The following is a 17,062-nucleotide window of genomic DNA, read 5'->3' as shown; positions in this document are numbered from 1 at the left end:
ATTTCCTTGCACTTGGCAATCAACCGCTCATCTCTGGTGCAAAATTCTTCCATCGCCCTCTCCCATCCAGGAACTACTAGCCATCAATCAAAGACAAGAGTTGCAAATCAATTAATTAAAACTGAACTTGATTATTCACATAAAATTTACCACATAATCTAAAATGGGCTCCTATGAATGAACCTTATTTTATAGAGTGTTCTATTTACAAACTAGTTGCCACTAGTACCACTTGCACAAATCCAATCCTAAATAATCGTCGATACTGATTGCAAACTGGAGCAACTCAAGGAACAACAAGTCATTTGCGCAATCGTCCCTTCAATTGACTTTTAATAGAATCCTAATTGTTAGGGTTTTCATTGGAAACATACTAGCTGCCCAACTATCTTGGATGGTTCCTATAGATGGGCTTGTGGATGTGTCATAGTGCGAGGTCGTTTCTCCATCGGAGCTCACGTAGAGGCGGAGTGGGCAGCGGGGCTGCTATGGGCAAGACGGAGAGGGCGTGGGCCTGTGTGGGGTGTGTGGATGGTCGCTCCAGTCGGGATGAAAGTGCAACTAATTCTCGGGTGGTTTTGGTAATTAATAATATATACATCATTGAATTAGTGCATATTCAAAGATCATTTCAGTAAGTCCAATGTAGGTGTGGCTAGAACATGTGGATGTGGACCCCTCAAATGCTAAGGACAAGGATTGGCAAAACGCACTAAGACTCTACTTTTTGGTTAAGTGATCCAAGATCATATTGAGTCAATAGGAAATACAATACTATTAAAAGGGGGTGAGGTTTTGATGATGGCTCAATATCTCAAGTGCTTAGATACTTGGCTCCAAAATCCACAACTAGGTTCTCACATTCAAACCTCTCCAAATTCCTTAAGTCTATCTTGGTCCCACCGAACCTTGGTAACTCCGTGACACCGAGATGACATTTGGTCTCACCGAAGTCCATGTGCCAACCTTCTGTTACCAATGCTTTCACTTCGGAATCTCCAAGTGAAACCAATCGGTGACAGCGAAGTAAGGAACTGCTTAGGTCATCTCCCAATCGGTCCCATCGAGTGAAACAATTTGGTCACACCAAAACGTTTAACTTTTAAATTTTACACTACTCGGTGCCTTCGAGATTTATTACGGTTCCATCGAGTTGGGCATAAAGTGAGTAACTGCTAGATTTATGGTGTTAGCTATATATACCCCTCCACCATCGGCTACTCTCAGTGAGAAGGACCAGGACAAATCATACACCTTTCATATCTATTTTTTGAGAGAGAACCAGCTACACTTCTGTTGAGAACAGGGGATTCCACTCCAACCATATGATCCTTGATTTCTAGCCTCCCCAAGTTGCTTTCTACCCAATCCCTCTCTTCTACCAAGTCAAAATTATGTGAGAGAGTGATTGAGTATTCAGGAGACTATCTTTTGAAGCACAAGAGCAACAAAATCATCATTAACACAACATGTATTACCTTTTGCGGTGTGGTGCCTCCTAGATAGGTTAGGTGTCGCTTGGGAGCCTCCAAATCGTCTGGAGTTGAACCAATAGGTTTGGAAGGCAAGTAATTCGCCTACTTTGCGAAGATCTACCCTAAGTGAGGCTAGTTCTTCATGGACATAAGTCATGATCGCATACACAAAGGTTGCTTCTTCGTGGACCCTTCATGGGTGGAGCCCTTCGTGGACTTGCGTAGCCGTTACCCTCCATGGGTTGAAGTATCGATCAACCTGGACGTATGATAGCATCACCTAGCAAAACCATGCCAAAAATCATTGTGTCTTCATTGCGTTTGATTTCTCCGATCCCTCCTTTACTTTCATATGCAATGTCTCTACTTTCCGGTGCTCCACTAATTAGACTTGCATGTGTAGGGTGTTGCTTGACTTGTGTGAATTGCTAAAACTCGCCAACAACTAAAATTAGGAAAAGGTTAACTTTTTTGGTCAAGTAGTATAACCACCGCCCTATAGACCTACTTGCGATCCTACATAGGCTAATTTAGGCAAAAGAAAGTGATAGCTCACCCAACCATGGTCTGAGTCATCATAAGCGGCCCACGTATCACAAGATCTCTGGCCCCATGCATGAGTAACCGAGCATGTAACGGTCAACTACATTGACCCAACGATAAGGATCCGTTTGGGCTTTTGTGAGAATGGGGCGAGTGGTTGATGGGATAAGTGAGGAAATTTAGAGAAGCTATAAGAACATCTTTAGGATCTACTAAAATATGATTGCAAACTCTATAAAGAATGATTGGGAGGGGAGGGTTGCGAGGAGACCCATGGAGGTGGGTGGTGGCATTGGTTTGAGTCTTCTAAAATTTTGATAATAGTACGGGGACACGGCCATATTGTCAAAACAAAGGGAGAAAGTTTTTTAGTTTTTATTTCCTATTCATTCTTTTTGAGCATGTAATGCATGCCTCATATTTCGCACCGTTTATGTGCTCATGTTGAGCGAAAAAGGGCAATTTTATTGACTTTACCGTGGCATCGAATTGTTGCAAGCAAAATGAGTTCACACCCAACCTCTGCATATCTGAGATGCACACCATTGAAACAACACGCAATCATTAAAAATAATGAAACATAATGCCTAATTGCCTAGGGGTGGAAGGGTAATCTGCAGAAAACAACACCACTCAAGTCGGGAGAAAACATCATAGAATCCCCCCTTCATATGCACACACTCCGGCGTAAGCAAATACTAGTGCCTCAGTGATGGATCTAAGTTTTCGGTGGAATTCTCATTTTTTTCAAATCTGCTTATTGTTGAATGGTGTATCATAGTGGACTAAAACTTGATACATGCAGTTAATTGAGAGGCATCCTTGTTGGTGAAGATTCCTTAAGAGTACATTGTTCCCTTGTGCTAGTTGGGTGTTTGCGAAATGGACTAGAAGTGTGTTCCATGTTCCTCGTCTAGGCCCAACCGTACCCCTCCTGAAAGACACACGATGAGGGGAGGGCCCCCAACATTCGTGCTAAAGTGTCATGTTTGCTACACACTATATGATATAATATGTGTATTTCCTAGCCACCTATCCTCCTATAATCGAATTTCAAAAGTTTCCTTTATATTAAATGATCTGAAGCATAAAATAAGTTCCACCCTTCTTCCGACCATCCCAAAAGTGAGAAACCCCTAGTTTCGACTGAACTAGACACATGGCTTTCAACCCATTGTATTTATGGTGTAACATGTGTTGCCATACCACATCATCCTTAAATTCATGAAGAGGAAATTACTGAGAAGAGTAACGTTCTTAACCTCTAGGTGTTGTACTTGAAGATCGTATTACGCTTTGGGGCGGCAAATAACCTCCTATTCTACAAGCCGGTATTTTTTTTCTACCACTCTGTCAAAAATAATATGGGCCTAAAGCAACCCTATTTATGCAGAACTCAATTTGGAATTTCAAAGAACGAGAGCATGTAAAGGACTAGTTATGGAGCACATAGTTGAAGAGGACAAGCCTTCCGAGAGGATGAGAGGACAAGGACTTTCCATTTCAACTGTTCGGGCCCTTTTACATATGCTTCTCCACATGATTCCAATAGACATTTTAGAGTCTACGATAATGTATCCAAATTCCAAAATACCAGGACGAGAACTTGCCTTGCACACAACCAAACAATGGGTATATGGGGTTGTCTCTTCTCGGACTTGTCCTAAATAGAACAATTCATTTTTTATAAAAACTAATCTTCAAACTAGAAAACTGCTCGAAAGCACACAACACAAGCTTAAGATTTTTTGCCTTTTTGAAGTAAATCGTGTCATCAACATATTTTGGGGATGGAAAGCCTACCATCCATGAGATGTGACACCACCCCACTATTGACATGCATCTTTTGCGCAACCGGTAAGGTTTGCCAGCCTATCATCCACAATATTGAAAAATATCAGGGTAGTGGATCTCCTTGTCGTAACCCCGAACAAGCACGAGCTGATCTTTGTCTCGAAATGGTTCCCATCATACCTGGCCAAACGGGCCGGTCCAACACGGCACGACACGCCCGGCTGTAAACGGTCCGGCACGGCACAGCCCGCCCAGGCACGAATATTAACCGGATATATATATATATGTGTGTGTGTGTGTGTGTGTGTGTGTGTGTGTGTGTGTGTGTGTGTGTGTGTGTGTGTGTGTGTGTGTGTAAATAAAAAATAAAAAATGTAAACGGGTCATGGCATGCCGGCCCGCGTGCCCAGCCTTCAGGCCCAGGCATGGCCCGAGGCGGGCTGCGTGCCTAGTACGGGCCCGTTTAAGTCGTGTCGTGTCCGGCCCATTACGTGTCGTGCCGGCGGGCTCACGGGCCGACCTGTTTAGCCCAGCCCGTTTGGCCAGCTACGGTTGCCATAGAGTATAACATATATTTATATCAAGCTGATATCAACTACAACCAGTCTGTGAAACAACACGATATGAAGGGCCGGTGGAGACATTAAAGACGCACACTGTTTGCCATTGCCTAGGGATATTTTCGTGTCGATAATAGTTTGACATCCATCTGCTAGTGGCTTCCTCTACACATGTTTGACATTTTTGAACTATTAATGCTGGCATTCGTTTGCCCTCCATTCTAGGACGTGGTGTAGTGAAGATCGCTTCAAGTACACCATTTGCTTGTTTCATTTGTTGGTCCTTCATATGCACAGTCAACTTGTCTCTGAATCAAGCAACACGATGACCCTCTCTTGTTGCCTTGTCTCACCCTCACTTCACCAAAATGTTGAGTTGGCCTAAGCGTAGTGTGTTACGCACTATTGTCAAGGTTTTACCTAATATTTCGCAGACTGGCACGTTTCATTTAACATCATCAGCAAGATAATTTAGAGCGATTATAAGGAAGATTATCCATGTGTGATACCACTGTTTACAACTCGAGAAGAACATAAACTTTTATCAGTCTTTCAGTTTACCCTACAAATATTAGATGGTTAAGGTTGAAGCAACTAGGCTTGCTGACAAGAGCTCTTATCTAGTCTCATCAGCAACAAAAGAGACGCCAGTGCTAGTCTAATGGGGCAGGTCCTTGTCATCCGCACCCAAAAATCAACATTGCGTCTCAGGCATGGAGCAAAACGATGGACCATTTCAATTTAAAAGTCGTGCTACGCTCATGCTATGAAAAAGGTGAATTTTGTCAAGTTGCGCAGCAGCCACGCTGCCTATATTCCAAGTCCTCTCGTTGATTGAGCGTATAAGACTGGTGCACCCATATTTTATGAGCCCAGAGAAGGCTCCAAGGAGGCCCATCCTAATGACGGGTTGTTTTATAGCGGCGGAGATGCTTTGTTTGTCGCTGTCAATGTGCGTCTCCTTGTCCAGCCCCGTAGATTATCCGCGCGGACGAGACAAAATACCACTTTTTGGGCAGCGCAAAAAGTCAGGAGGAGCATCTTCTCGCATCTTTTGGTGTAGATTCGATTCAGATTTGTCTTGTGCTGAAACTGAGAGGAGGCCACGAAGGACAGGAGTGGATGGAGCCATGGAGGGGGGAGTGGCGTGCTCGGGGGAGCTTATTATCTCAGACGAACCGTTCAAATGCAGTTCCTGATGTCAGGTCCTGATACAGGAAGATTATCTGAAAGGTGCCCTGGGTATTTCTTTTTGCCGATTCCTCTCTTCTCCGTTGGTGCATGCACCTGGATTCTGAATATCGCTTCAACCATTAGTTGTTTCCAAATGTTTAAGACCGTCTAGACACCAAACAAGGTTACTCGCACGACTGTATTTGGTTTGGTATTTTATTCATTTTGGTAATGGTTACCTGGATTTTTGGGAAGTTTGGCAGGCAGGAACACAATCCGGCATAACATAGAGGGGAGCTCAGTATACTGAATTATACAATCAAGCAGTGGAAATGCACACACCACTAGAGGTCAAAACAAACTAAAATACCCCTTTAAATAATACATGTGTTGTATCATCCAATACTGCGGTTTTCGAATCCAAACAGAGCCTTAGCTTAGCAAGTTAATGCAGCTAGTTAACTGTTTTCTTTATAGCTTGCGCAATATGAGAGTAATATTAAGAATCTTGACTAAAAGAAGAAAATATCTAAGCAACACAATCATCACTAATATAGAGCATACGAGGATCATCACACAAAAACATAACAATCTCATTACCAAAACTGATGCACCATTGTTCAACTCAACCGACAACAATTTTCGCCATTTCCCTTACATCTTTGACGCAGCAAGCCCCAAAATCATATTTGAATACAAGATAATATACACTCTACATCAAAAACCATATGGAATGGCGACCACCAATCCCTTGAAGCGACCAATGCATGCACAAATGAACTCCCCCAGAATAAGATTCAACACAAAAAATTGGTTGACAGTACCAATGACGAATTATGGAAAGAAAAGCAAGCCTCAACCTTGCAGCCACAAAACAGAAGAGAACTATGTGGATAGGATGGACTGTAGCATGAGCTGCTGCTGTGGTTGCAAGGTGGAAAATGTTGACGCAAGAAAATCAGGTGGCAGTGTCTGCTGAAACCGCTTCAGAACATTGATCATCCGGGTGGTAGTTTCATCTGTTGCAAGCTCCTTTCCATTGCACAGAACCTACATAAAACAAAATGAAGTAACCAATCATTTACTAAATTCTTCATACAAAACTAAGATTAAATATCAAAGATGTACTGCTGGATAAAAAAGGTATGCCGCTACCATGCATGGCTAAAAGCTGAGACCTAGGCCCAAACTTAAAAAATAAATCAATCACATGAATTTATACATCAAAACGCACGTACTGTTTCATGGTCATTATTTCATTCAGCCATACTACAACGCCCCCTAACTGGAGATGACTGACTAACAGAGCAAGCACATAATTCAAAATTACCTCAGCAAAAATAGAAACTATTTTAGGAAGATACTGACTGTGAGGTCCAAGAACCAGTGCATCCGATCTGCACACGAAAAACAGATTATATAAAATGTAAGAAATATTCTACTGTTCCTGCCATGCTAACACTAAAGAGCAAATACCTCTCCACCATTGAACAAAGCTGATCATGCACGACTTTTGCTTCAATCTTGTCATCTTTTATAGGCAAGCAGCCAAGCCATGCTGGAATGACCTGAGAAGCATAATTGATTCAATTTAAACGACAAAAAAATAGTACACATTCACAGCAGAAGTAGAGGTATCTCAGTTTGATTTTGAATTCGATAGCTAGGAAAAAAATCATCGGAATCACAAACACATATCCTCGTTCATTCACTTGACAATTCACATGCTGTTGTGCATGGAATGTACATCATCAAATATAACATAAAGATAGCAAAACAAAAATATGTCTCTTTGGTTCAAAAGGATATCAAAGAAATTTTGGAGGATTACATTCCGTATGATTTTTTATGTACAGAGCTTGTTTGGTTTGTAGGACTGAAAATCATATGGTTTTCCTAAGATCTACTACGTCCGTTCCTAAATATAAGTCTTTTTAGAGATTCCACTATGTACTACTCCCTCCGTTCCTAAATATAAGACCTTTTAGACATTTTACTATGGACTACATACGGAGCAAAATGAGTGAATCTATACTTTAAAATGTGTCTATATACATCCGTATGTAGTTCATAATGGAAACTCTAAAAGGTCTTATATTTAGGAACAGAGGGAGTACATACGAAGCAAAATGACTGAATCTACAGTCTAAAGTATGTATATACATCCGTATGTAATCTGTAGTGGAACTTCTAAAAAGACATATATTTAGGAACGGAGGGAGTACCTACTTTGCATGCAAATTTCAAAGGTATTTTTCCACTGACACCAACCTCATTGAAATTTCCCTAGTTCAAATGACAACTATGGCATACACCTAATCCTTAATAAAAATTCTTGTGATTTTTCAGTGCAGCAACAAAAACTTTTGATTACAAATTCCTGTAGGGTTAAACATGCCTTATACCGAATTCGAACGTTTTTTTATTCCCGCATTTTCGAAATATTACAAACCAAAGAGGTTCTCAGAACGTTTAGTCTCTTGACAGAACCTGTAAGTGAGATTTAAGCATATACCTGAGCCGCATCAATCCCATCGCGATGAAATTGACATATTTTCCCAAGTGCTGAAACAGCATTATCATATGCCATAATATTATCTGCATGTTGTGCTTCTGGATGTCTGATAACGTTGTTCAGCTTTGACAGGGCCTCTGAAGTTTAAAAGTATCATTGTGTTAAATGGAATGGCTCAAGATGCTTGACAGGGCCATAAGATTCAAAACTTACCTCCAACTAAAGGACGGAAAGTATGGCCACCAAACTCAGCACATACTCCCAGGCCGTAAACAGCAGCCTAAAATGAAGATGATTTTATTCACTACATCAGTGCCATGTGAGAAAAATATATCAATTAGGAAAAAAAATAAACTAAGACAGCATGAGAACACAAATACATACCTGCCGAACATCTGAGTTATCATCATTGGATGCCTCCAACAGAAAAGGAACATAGGTATCATAATACCTGCTCAACGAAAAGACATGGTTCAGTTACAATTACAACTCAGTTTACAAATAACTGATGTTGAAGAGAAACATACTTCAGAGCAGACTCACGACATTGCTCTGCAATGTCGTCAAAAATGCAGATAGCTATCCTTCTCTCCTCAGCTGTCTTGTCCTTTCCCTGCAATTTAAAGATGAGATAAAAATATTAAATAAGATACCAAGATATAGTGCAGACATTCCAACAGGAATATGGCTAATACAACATGGTAATGATCTTAAACATTATTCTTTGGCACCATATAAATGAAGAGACCAAGGAGAGAGTCATTCACACTTCAAGGCTAAAAAAATTGCATATATCCAAGCTAACAGTGCTTTACATACTATTTTGGCTGTCATCTTATTAGTTCCAAAGTTCTCAGAAATGAAATGGTTCGGTCAAAGAGAAGGCATGTGGTTGTCTTCCACAGTTCTTCCCATACACCAATGAGACATAGCCCCACACAAATATGGAAAAATTATCAACACGAGATTTGATCCCTACATATTGTGCGACCTCAGAGGAATTATGTGTGCTAATTGGATTAAATGAGAGAAGTAACACAGAATCAGTTGTAATTCGAAAAATATTAGAAACTGAACTCCAAACAAATGTGTGGCCACAACACTATGCCCAAACAAGGCGGGATTAAGTCAACTTACCAGCATTGGTGTAACGTACACAGATAGCTCATCAAAGAACGGCAAGAAAGAAGCTTTAAAGGTTTTAATCAAAGTTCCCAGGCACTCGCCGACCTGAATGTAAATAAATAGAAAATGTTAGATAAGAAAATTGCAGAACAAAAGCAATTCACAGACATGTCAAGAATCATAACCTGATCAAACACTTCCTCCTCCTGCTCATTCTCTTCTTTGAGTAGTTCTCCTTCATCAGCATCAAAATCTTCGGCTTTTGTTCTCTCTGATCTGTCTCTTTTCCTGGTTGCACTGGCTATAATAACATTCTTAATCTCATCCGAAATAGCCCTTACTTGATTCTCATCAAGAAGACATCCAGAAAGCTGTTCAGTGAGAGTAAGGTAAGTGAGAAATCTGGTAAAGCAAACTCTCTAGAAGTCAAGGAACAATAAAAAGTGTGCCATACAGAGCTGACTAACTAGGTAACATGGTACAGATGATGGCTCTCAAGTGTTGATGCACTCAAAAGAATCTAGCTTTGAACACAATAAATAAGAAAATTTAACTTATCTCTTGCTACACGCTAATCCATAAACAGTGAAAGTACCTAGGAACTTTTATACAAATGGTGTGTTCGGCTTGTCGTATGAAGTTTTTCTTACAAAAGAAGCAAATGGCATTGCGAACACTAACAACTTTCACCAATATGTAATATGAAGTTATATATAAGTTAATATAGGCTCAAATATGCCAATCTGTCAATCACATTAAGTAGCGTCGAGCATAAATTTGGTTGCCACAACAACACAATAGACATACAGAATGTAAGGGTGGTTGTCCAAACTGAGATGAACATTTTAGTATAAACCTAGGGTGTGTTTGGTTCCTGTCACGAAGTGGAACGGCACGTGTCCGTTCCGTTCCTAGGGCCCATTCTCGTGTTTGGTTGAACTAAGGAACTGGAACCCACTCATTCCTGGAATGGCATATTCGTTGTTTATGCCTTCCACACGGTCTCTCCAAATCAAGCGGACCACACGAAACCGCTCCTCTTACTCCCACTACTGCATCTCATGTTCCCTCCTTCCCTTCCTCCCGCGACCTCCCCAGGAGCCGCCGCCATCGGAAGCACACGCCTCCAACGCTTCCAGGAGCACTCGCCGCCTCGTCCAGACCGCCCCGCTGCAGCCTGCAGGCGCCGACTTCAACGCGCTGCGTGCCCCCGTCGATGAGTCTCCAAGGCGGCCACGGAGGCCATGGAGGCCATGGTGTGGGTCGCGGTGAATGAGCTTGGGCCCGAGCGGGTGATGGCGAACTGCATCGCGCCAAGCCCCATGACGGGAAGCGCCACACCGTCGCGCTTGAGTAGCTGCTGCTCCATTGGCCGTTGACCGTGACTGAGCACGCCTGGTTCTTGTGCTGGTTTTGTTGTTGATCTCGACGATTTGAGTCTGATCTGTTCCTTTTCTGGTTCTCTGCAAGCATGCAGCCTTTGATTTGTTCTGCAATCTAATTGATGCATGCATGGATGGATGAGATCCAATTGCTCACACTCCTTTGGTTCTCTGTGATTTGGTTCTAACAGAGCATGCTCAAGACTTTATTGTATGGATGGATTGATAGATGACCATTTTACTCACCATTTTTTGTTTGACTGAAATCCAATCCAACTATAAGTGAGATGAACAAACCCATCTCATTCCATCCCTCAAACCAAACATCAAAATATAACCATTCCATTCCTTTGAATTGCCTCTACCAAACACAAGGATGGAACCGACCCATTCTAGTAGAATGGAACCATGACATTCAATTACACTTGGTTCTCAAACCAGACACATCCCTAGTTAGGGAATTGTGGGGGACTGTAACAATCAAACAGCCCAAGTTGCTACAGTGATGTTGGACATCACATCAGGCTGTTATATGTTATTTGGGAGCATGCAGAGTCATCAATATGGAAATACTACATTCGTTTAGAAAGCTACCTCCATGTTTTTTTTGTGTGTATTAGTCCAGACATGCAATGCTACAGTGATGTTGGAGATCACATCAGGCTGTTATATGTTATTTGGGAGCACACAGAGTCATCAATATGGAAATACTACATTCGTTTAGAAAGCTACCTCCATGTTTTTTTGTGTGTATTAGTCCAGACATGCAATGCAAATACACGATTACCGGTTACAATCTAGGACCTAAGCATACTCACTCTAACATGAACAATTGGCCCGACCCACCAAATACCCCCCCCCCCCCACCCCCCGCCGCGCGGTTCCATCAGGATTGGTGGGACATGATCTAGGACAGGATAGTTGTCCATGCTGATTTACAACACAAGTGCTTGTACATTGGAACCTAGGGCAGGAGGATACTCCCTCAAAAATGCACAGGTGACGCAGACCAACAGATCACCAAGTTATATACACCAGTGCACTGCCATAATATGATCAGAAAACAGAACAGACCTGCATACACTCATTTAAGGAATCCAGCATGGATGAGCACATTTCGGTTTCCGGCTCCTGTATGGTAGATGGATGCAAGAAATTACAGTTGTTAGCATTTAGTAAAAGTGTAAAACAAACCAATGTTATCATGAACTTAGGGACAAGGTTTTGCAAAGACCTTGTGCAGCGCTTCAACCAGAGCTGGAATTATGAAATCAGACAATTGTTTAACGTAAGACTCATCGCGTCCTGGAGCCTGGCCCTTCTCAACAGCCAATTTTGCCGAACGTAACAGTTCAGGCATAGCTGCATAATTGTTGCAAAAAAATGTTAAAAGAAACACAATAAATCTACATGAAAATAATGTAGATCATCAAAGTACCTGCAACAGCAGCTCTTCTCACTTCTTCGTGGAAGTAAAACTTAAGCAGAGGGACCAATGTAGGAGCAACCTGCATGGAAATTTGTTCCAATCACGTCTGCCGGTCATCAGGAGTTAAGAAACAGACAATTGATTTTATGAACGACTGAACGGGATAATAAACCTGATCAATCCATGGGAAGAAACCCTCCTTGAGCTCATCAGCGTAGCAACACAGCATGTTGCAAGCTGTTGCTTTCTCTTCCAGCACACTAGTTCGAATTCCAATTCTTTTGTCACCAAGTGTGATTGTTTCAATGCTGTATGAAATACCAAAAATCAGCGGTGCTATTGCAAAATTCATACGCAGTTAAAAGCAAAAAGCGATGGGGATAGTGGGTTAACATGCTCACACATGGTGTACAGGCAAATCAAGGCATGTAAACATTGCATGAACACTATAGCATATGTAACTTAAACCACTAGTTCATGTATTATGTGAATACTGGGGATATAAACAAACACGGAAGTTGTGCAAAAGACCTTACATGTAGAGAGCCGTACACTCTGAACCAGAAGGAGAACCACAATATGTAAGTTTTATTCTTCTTTGTGAAGGGTTTTGAGAAGTAGTATTCAATACAAAGTTGAAATAAACTTGTGTAGTATTTTTCAGAAGACTAAATTAACCACGTCAACAGCCTATATGGTGGTTTTCCAGATCAAGGGTGCCAAATTTTATCATCTGATTCTATTTCATCTGATTCTAGTTCAGTGGATTTCCTAAATGAATTGTTGAAAAGGTAACACAAACCTATCATCATCTGATTCTATTTCATCATCTGATTCGGCTGAAGTAATTGTAACATCAGGCTTCAGCTGAGCAGACTGAAGCAGTGGTGGCATAACAACATGCATGTAAGGAAGAAAATCCTGTCCAAGACATTTGCATAGCCTGGCCCAAGCCTGTCAGATGCAGGGAGATGGTTATAAAAATTCAAAATGCAATTACACTCAATTTTCTACTTTGAAGCATACCTGCAACATGTAGCTGGTTATCGGATCATCTGTTTCCATCGGAGTTCCTTGCAAAGCCATAAGCACTTCCATGACCTGCAAATTATCAGGTAAATTAGGAACAGCATGCCTTGGGAAAAATATAGCCATTCCAATAAAATGATGTCCAGCAGAAATTCAAGTGGGATATAAATGAATGTCCACTCTATAAAATTTGAGAAGAAAGGAGATGCTAACCTGCTTGGCATCATCCCTAAACTTATCCTTGCCTACAGCCATTCCAACAAGACTTATACACTCCATGGACTTGGCACGGAGCATCCTATTAGACTTGTCAGTTGCATTCATTAAAATAGCTTTCAGGTACGGCATAACAGCATCATAGTATTTCTTGAAGTGGTCCTGGAAAACAAAGTGTGTCATATGATGTTATAAAGTCATCATGATCAATTAGCTATAAATCATGAAAGAAGTGTTACAGCCATTATAGGTGAGATTGAACATAGCTGTTAAATTCCACAAGCAGTTACCTGTGATGAATCAGCTACTGATGCTAAAGCTGTCAATGCTCCCTCTTGCACCATTTGCTTACCATTCTGAAAACAACATGAAAGGTTAACATATTTTCTACCTGTACAAACAGTGACCCTAGGGAACTTAGATGCATACCTGGAGAAGAACAAGTAATTTGCTAACAATTCCATCCAGGTACGGTGTCAGAATTTCAGGCGTGCAATTCTCACTGAAATTCAAGATTGCAGACGCAGCATGTGCCTGTCGAGAAAGATAGTAGACACAATAAATCAATATTAGATTAGTAATTAAACCCTGATGTGCATAATACACATAGGTGTGCAAAATTTCTTGGCAATAACAGAAGTACAATGAAGTTCAAGAGAATGATAGCAAAATGCATGCAAAACATTAAAAAGAAGCAGTTTCAAAACACGGTAAGCTAAACACGAGACTTAGTGAGTTAATATAGTACTGCATGCAGGCCTTGTGCTTAGCAATTTCTCTGTTGCGCCTAGAAACAGTTTCTCTGTTGTGGATCCAAAATCCAGTCAGGTTATTCACGGGAAAATATTCAGAAAATATTTAAAAAATAATACTGATATTAATCAAGATGGAAATACAAAGGGGACAGCCAACCAGAAAAATGAAGGATATGGCCAGAATTTGAAATTTTTACATGAAATTTATTATCTACAGGCTTATTTACAAGTTAGAAGCATACTTCACAATAGTTGTGTGAGACACATTTCATTGAGATGCTTCACTTCATAGACTTGATAAGAACCATTTGGTAAGTAAATGTCAAGGCGGGTCTGACTAGGGCACATCTAGATGTGTCCTAGTTATTGAACATCTAAGTGACTCAAGCAAACATAAAAAAAGAAAAGAAAAAGAGAAAAGAAAATAGCCGCACGATCCCCCCCTAAAATCAATGGCATAGAACTTATTAGATGTGCAGTACTTATGAACATCTAGATGTGCAATACTTAAGGCACATCTAGATGTGCTTTAGCAAGATTGGTGTCAAAGTATCAAATGTACAACAGATAGCACAAAAAAACTAGAGAATACAAAGGAGATTTATGTTTTTGTGACCTATCTCAACATGATAAAGGAATACCTAATAATTTGTTACAACTAGAGCACAAATAGATTGAGTTCTTTATCTGGTGAAGAATGTCTGGAGCATAAAGGAAGTATGTTTCTCAGCGACATAAGCACTAAAAAAACTTAAAAACTCATTACAAATAAAAATAAGAATTTTCGGAGTCAACTGATCGAGTTTGATGCTAGTATTTCAACACTTGCCTGCACCCGCGGATTCTGAAAATCGTCCATGGCGTTAGCCAATGCAGGCAGCACCTTCTGGTGGTATTGAACCTGCAAGTCTGGGCCCAAATCTGTAGACAGCTGACCGATGGCATTGATTGCAGCCCACCGCACACGTGGATGAGGGTGTTGGAATCCATTCAGTATCATCGAAACCACCTGCTCCAAGTTTTTAAGCATAACCTGACGGCAACAAACAGCAATTGGTGAGGAGATGATCTGCTTTGGTTATTTCCTACTTGCAAAAATGATAGAAGGAAACACATTTTTGTGGTATAATGCAAGCGAAAATGTTTTACAGGCATGGCAACTCAGAATTTGTAAATGAGGGGATAAGGTAAAAGTATGGAACCACTATCTTGTTTCCATATTACTAACTTGATTTCTAGTTCAGCAATGTTAATGAATGGACATTTCTTTTAAGCATTGCAACGAGGTTTTGAAGTAACAAACTATTGCAAAGGTAATCAAAAGGTCAGGGTTATTAGGCTAACCTTTGCGCATCCTTCTGCAATCTGTGCAAGCGTGATGAGCGCAGCATGGTGCTTCTGCCACTCTGGAGCAGAAAGATATTGTGGAAGCAGCTCAGATGCAATCGGCACGACTGCATTCCCACCAATGGCAATGGCAAGGCGGTCAAGGCACTCCTGCGCCACTCCATAGTTGTTCCCTTCACCTGCATCTTCATCCTCGGTTTCCGCAGTGTGCCAGGAAGGGTCATCCTCTACATCAAGCAACATCTGCATAAGTACTTGGAAGAGCCTGCCAACAAACTGTGGGAGCCGGCGCATCATTCCTGGTGCACGCTCCCTGGCCTCAGCAAGAGTAATGACAAACTCGACAGCCAGGTGCCTAGTTCCATCCTCCAACTGTGCAGCTTCCGCTATTTGCAGCATTGCTCCTGCCACATCGGCAATTTGTCGCCGCAGGAACCTTGGCTCTGCACCAGCCAGCTCGACAAGCAGCTCCAGTGCCTCCTGCGCAGATGCCTCCTGGGCCGAGTTGAGGCAATCCGTGAGCGCCCTCATCATGGCAGGCAGCAAATCCTGCATCTTATCTCTGTCCGAGTTAGTGGGCAGGCACTGAACGAGATTGACGGCGGCGCTCAGCGCGGCGATGCGAACGTCAGGCGACGTCGGGTGCGCCAGGGCAGACGCTAGAAGGTTGTGGATGGTCATCAAATGGTCGAGGAGAGACTCGGCGATGTAATCGGCGAGGCGCGCGAAGATGAGCAGCGCCGACTCCTGCAGGTTTGGCGCCTCGGGGGTAGAGGCGGCGCGGAAGAGAAAGGGCAGCAGCTCGGCCCAGGTGTTCTCCGGGAGGAGGAGCGTGGCGAGCTCGGATATGGCGTCGCAGACCTTCTTGGCGATGGGCTTGGGGGGGTCGGACTGGAGCGCGGCGAGGAGGTGGGCCTTGAGCGCGGCCTGGCCGTCGGGGGAGAGGAGGGGCCAGAGCGGGGGCGGCGCGGCGGCGGAGGAGTCGGAGGAGGAGGTCGGGGAGAGGAGCTTGCGGAGGAGGACGGCGGCCATGGCGCGGAGCTCGGCGGGGGTGGCCGGCGCGGCGAGCGAGGAGGCGAGGCGCAGCGCGAGGGGCTCCGGGTGGGAGCCGCGGAGGCGGTGGAAGGCGGCCTCGGCGGCGGCGCGGTCGGCGTTGGAGGCCGACATGAGCGTGGAGAGCAGCGCGTCGAACGCCGCCGGGTCGCCGCCCAGCAGCGCCGCGGCCGCGGCCTGGTCCTCGGCGGACGCCATCGGATCGGGTCGGCGGCTAGGGTTTTTGCGGGAGGAGGCGGCGGGAATGTGGAAGGGAGGGTGGACAGAGGACGCGACGGGCGCTCGGGATGGGTTTAATAATATATGGGTAGGGTTTGGGGAGGTGCGGCTCGGCCGCTCGGTGGTGGGGCAGAAGGAGACGAGGACGGAGCAAGGGGTTTGGTTTGGTTTGGTTTGGTTGGGCGGGTCGAGCTGGATTGGGTCCGGTCCGGGCGGGAGGGAGAGGTTTGGGTTCGGACGGTTTCGCGGGATTCCTTACTCCTGTCTGCCTGCCTCGCTGCTTTTGATTATTCCCTCGGTTTTATGTCCAGTCGAGTCGAGTCGCGTCTGGGAACTGGGATGAATTTCGTTCGTTCATTCTTCCTGGGATTTGCTTCTCGGGGCGCGCTCCCTACTTGCAGCGAGGCCGCCGTGCTGCGCGCGAGGTGAGCTGGGGATGGAATGGAA

At 43.2% G+C, this 17,062-nt stretch overlaps 1 protein-coding gene across 1 annotated transcript; it reads right to left on the bottom strand.

Moving 5' to 3' along the window:
- Window positions 1-6,117: 6,117 nt before the first annotated feature.
- LOC123425593 (importin-5-like) lies at window positions 6,118-16,664 on the bottom strand. The gene is made up of 20 exons (XM_045109283.1): window positions 15,341-16,664; window positions 14,826-15,029; window positions 13,671-13,775; window positions 13,532-13,597; window positions 13,239-13,403; window positions 13,023-13,097; window positions 12,799-12,950; window positions 12,169-12,304; window positions 12,006-12,075; window positions 11,802-11,929; window positions 11,642-11,698; window positions 9,371-9,556; window positions 9,198-9,290; window positions 8,588-8,673; window positions 8,445-8,511; window positions 8,274-8,340; window positions 8,061-8,197; window positions 7,022-7,113; window positions 6,876-6,942; window positions 6,118-6,595 (listed from the first exon to the last, which is right to left on the bottom strand). The coding sequence occupies exons 1-20, from the start codon at window positions 16,592-16,594 to the stop codon at window positions 6,431-6,433; spliced, it is 3,372 nt and encodes a 1,123-aa protein (XP_044965218.1). The 5' UTR covers window positions 16,595-16,664; the 3' UTR covers window positions 6,118-6,430.
- Between the last annotated feature and the right edge of the window lie 398 nt (window positions 16,665-17,062).

The sequence above is a fragment of the Hordeum vulgare genome, chromosome 2H, assembly GCF_904849725.1.
Source record: "Hordeum vulgare subsp. vulgare chromosome 2H, MorexV3_pseudomolecules_assembly, whole genome shotgun sequence".
Classification (NCBI taxonomy): Eukaryota; Viridiplantae; Streptophyta; class Magnoliopsida; order Poales; family Poaceae; genus Hordeum; species Hordeum vulgare.
This window is presented reverse-complemented; position numbering and strand designations above follow the sequence as displayed.

Excerpts from the sequence above, each read along its gene's own strand:
- LOC123425593 (XM_045109283.1), bottom strand. The coding sequence starts at position 16,594 with ATGGCGTCCGCCGAGGACCAGGCCGCGGCCGCGGCGCTGCTGGGCGGC. Across the intron at positions 11,930-12,005 it reads GAGAAGAGCTGCTGTTGCAG|CTATGCCTGAACTGTTACGT; the intron begins GTACTTTGATGA and ends ACAATTATGCAG. Across the intron at positions 8,341-8,444 it reads ATAACTCAGATGTTCGGCAG|GCTGCTGTTTACGGCCTGGG; the intron begins GTATGTATTTGT and ends TCTTCATTTTAG.